Raw genomic sequence first — 3738 nt, forward strand, 5'->3', positions numbered from 1 at the left:
GCCGGGCTGGGGCCACACCAGCTGGTAAATTCGCGCGGCCCAGGCTCGCCTTCTCTCCGCTCGGCCCCCCAGCCCCCATTTTAAAGTTTTATCCGGGTCACTGTGTTAATTTAGGACATATACGTGAAAATGAATGGAAATAAAATAACCGCATGGATCTTGCAGAAAATATCTGCCGAGCGAGCTGGGAGCGCCTGGCGTTGGAGGCCTCCCCGGATTCCTGCTTCTGGTCTGGCCTCAGCCCCACGCCGCCGGCCAGGAATCCCAAGAATCGGAGGGGAACTGGGTGGTCATTTTCCCTTTCCTCCCGCGCCTCCTCCGCATGGGGCCCAGCACTTTGCAAGTCAGCTGGAGCCCTGGCGGCACTGCCCAGCCCTCGGCCCGGGGGAAGGCCTGGCGGAGGAAGTTTGTGGAAGTGTGAGGGTTTAGTGAGGTTTGTTTTGTGATTGTGTGCGATTGAGCATGTGGGCTCGGGATGTGTTTACTTGGGGGATGTGAATCTGTGTGTTTATAAGCCAATGTGTGAGTGTACACTGGTATGAATAAATGTGTCTGGCAGGGAGTGTGAATCTGTGTTTACTTGTGAGTGTGTGTGAACATGAATGCATGCATCTGGGCATGAAGTTGGGATGTGAGGACGCCTGTACGTGTACTTGTGAATATATAAAGATGAGTGTTTCTTTGTGGCTGTGTTTGACCATATATATTTCTTTATAGGTGGCGTCAGCCTATAAATATGGGATGGTGTGCGTTTGTGTGTAAAAAATGTAAAGGGAACGTGTGTACGATGTTGGAGTTCACTAGTTGGCAGCCCCCAGAGCCGGGGCACCAGGAAAAAGAACAGACACGAAATAGGCCAGCATCAGCCGGCACCGCGGAGGGGTGCGGGGATGCATGGCTAACCCTGACCCCCTCCCAGCCTTAGGGAGACAGAAAATAGAGCATCCGTTTGTTTTTAAATTGTGTTTTATTTCTCCTTTCTTCAGATACACACAGAATGTAAAGAGGACCACAGGGCAGGCAGGAGCAGGGAGCGTTGGGCAGGGCAGGTGCACAGAGAGGACAATGGAGCTAGTCGGTGGGTCCTTGGGGCTCCCTAAGGCCCCTTCAGTGCCTCTACTGGGAAGGTGGGCTCATGAGGGCAGGGGAACAACACGTTAATCCAGACCCACAGACCACAAAGGACAGCGTCAAAGAAGGGGGCTTACAAAACAGCAACATTTTACAAAGACCTTACAGTTAGCGACATAGAAAAGGGGAGGCAAATTCCAGAAAGCTATAGAACAGGTAGGCGACGTCCTTCCCATACTGTACAAAACAAACCCGGCGGACTTTTCTATAGGTAGTTTTTGTTTTCAGTGTTAAGAAACCAAAATTTCACCTTCTCTCCTTAAACAATTTTTTTAACTGTTTTCCATTTAAATAGGGTTTCCTCCCCTATTTGATCTGAGTTTCCTGGTTCAGTCCCCAAAGCTGGGCTTCTCCCTCTCTCCCCTCCTCATCTCTCTCTTCCTCCACCCGTTCTCCACCCCTCACTCTTCCTCGTCCTCCTCAGCCTCAGCCTTGTCCTGGTCAGCGGTTCCGGGGCCCGCCGTCTTGTTCTCCTTTTTCCACTTCATGCGGCGGTTCTGGAACCAGATCTTGATCTGTCTTTCCGTGAGGCAGAGCGCGTGCGCGATCTCGATGCGCCGCCGCCGCGTCAGGTAGCGGTTGTAGTGAAACTCTTTCTCCAGCTCCAGGGTCTGGTAGCGCGTGTAGGTCTGGCGGCCTCGCTTGCGGTCGGTCCCTGCGCACAGTGTTTAGAGAAAAATCAGCGCGTGCAGGGGAAAAAGCCAGGAGCCTGCCCGTCTCCCTCTTAGACCTTGTGTGTGGTTTGGAGATTTGAAGTCAGTGGTTGGAAGAGCCCATTTTCCCATTAAACCAAATTTTCACTTTCCATACCCCAGCCCATGCCCACCCTCTTCCTCCGTGTGCAGACATTTCTACAGGCCTGCGCAGGCAAACATTCCCATTTTCCAGCTAAGAAATCTTCCAGGCTTGGGCTTCTGAACCCAACCTCTAAACTGCTGCCTGTTAAAGGCCCAGGGCCGAAGGGGTGTATGTGGGACGAAGGGACCTTAATCTTTCCATCGCCTTCAGGACTAGGGACCTCCAGCCCTTGGATGCTGGCTCTGATGGCCTTTGGGGTAGGGGGCAATGGGAACCATGTGAGTGACCCCAATATAAAGCACTAGGCCTGGCCTGAGTGCTTTTCCCCAAAAGAAAAGGAGACAAAGGACCCTCATATGTCCAGTCCTTTCCCGCCCCCCCCCCCCTTGTGGAATGAGGAGTTGGTGAGAATTCACAGATTTCCTTGGGGCATGGAGTTGGTCTGAGAGCAGCTGCCCTCTGATGACTATTTTCCAGTGAGTGGCAGAGGTCTTACAGGGACAGGCCGTCCTGCCTGCCCACCTTCCCCAACAACCTAGCTCTCCAAAGCAATCTTTCAGCCTCCAGGAAAGCACAGGGGAGAGTACAGACAGCAGCCTGGGTTGGGGGTAGAACAGAAAGCATTTGGATGATGGGGGCTGAGGGGCAGAGGAGAGCTTCGCAGGTTAGGCCCCAAACCCTGAGGAGGCTTGGGGGAGGTTGAACTGGGGGAGGTGCTGGTGCCAGCCCGCCAGGGAAGAAGCTGGTGGGAGGAGAGGCTGGGGGCCCTAATTTCAAGTCAGATAAAAGCCAAGCTGAAATGTTTACGAGCAGAAAAATTGGGACTTTGATAAATCAACTGGAAAGGCAGTTGAATTATGGAGCAGGTAATGGGGACCGTGACCACCAATACTGATGGGGTAGGAGCTGGTCTTCTCCTGGCCCTCAGCCCTGGCTGGATTGGGAGCCTCTGACCACAAGCCTTGGGCCTTCCGGACCTTGGGGTTGACCGCTGAGCCCGGGCAGCATTAGGAAGAATGCCTGGGAAGGGCTTGTCAGGAAACCCCATGGAGCACCTGGTCTCTTGGGGTTCCTACAGCAGCTGGCTTAGTGGTCTGTACTTTCGAGCTCTTGATTTGGCTCTATAAAGTCCCAGTGCCTCCCCCAAGAGGACAGCACCCTTCTGGAATAATACCTGCAAACTTGTTGGCCAGTTCTCCAGGGGGGTCGGGGGGCCCTAGAAGGGCACCTGAGTAAGCCCGTTGTACTCAACATGAGGCCTCTGCCCCTTTCTCTCCTTCTCCTGCCTCCCCCTTCCCAAGTTCACTGGGGGGTCAGGAGCCTCATCTCTCTTGGCCTCAGCCTGCCCCCTCTCTCCACCTGCCTCTCTGGCTCCGTGTCCCAGGCTGGATCCTAATCTCTCATACCCCTTCCTCCCGCCAGGCCTCCAGAGCCCACCTCTAATTGTCCAGAAGGGAATAATGCGGGAGCAGGGTTGGCTGGGAAGGAAGGGGGAGGGGAGAATTGCTCATCGCTGCAGCCCCCTCCCCTAGACCTTATCCAAGCCGAGACTGGGGGACACACCCAGAGCTGCGATCCCCAGCGGGGGTAAGGGGGCGGGGAGGGGGGGGAGAACCCTAATGGCTATTCTCTGCAAACCCTAGCCTTCCTCCGCAAGACAAACGGCCTCTTCCCCGGCCTTTGCGGGCGCGGCTGATAAATATTTAAAGCTAAAAGGCTGAGAGGAAGGGTGGGGGGCGAGCTGGGGGATCCGAGCGCTGGGCCGTTGGCGGAGAGAGCGCCGCCGGGAAGCAGAGCGAGCCTGAGAGC

At 54.9% G+C, this 3738-nt stretch overlaps 1 protein-coding gene across 1 annotated transcript; it reads right to left on the reverse strand.

Annotated features, from left to right (window-relative positions):
* Positions 1-948: 948 nt before the first annotated feature.
* On the reverse strand, positions 949-1799 carry LOC102243062 (homeobox protein Hox-A5; the record flags this gene model as incomplete). Its single annotated transcript, XM_014541135.1, has 1 exon — positions 949-1799. A coding segment is annotated over one exon (267 nt), but the record flags the coding sequence as incomplete, so codon positions are not given.
* Between the last annotated feature and the right edge of the window lie 1939 nt (positions 1800-3738).

This window comes from Myotis brandtii, unplaced genomic scaffold (assembly GCF_000412655.1).
Source record: "Myotis brandtii unplaced genomic scaffold, ASM41265v1 scaffold265, whole genome shotgun sequence".
Classification (NCBI taxonomy): Eukaryota; Metazoa; Chordata; class Mammalia; order Chiroptera; family Vespertilionidae; genus Myotis; species Myotis brandtii.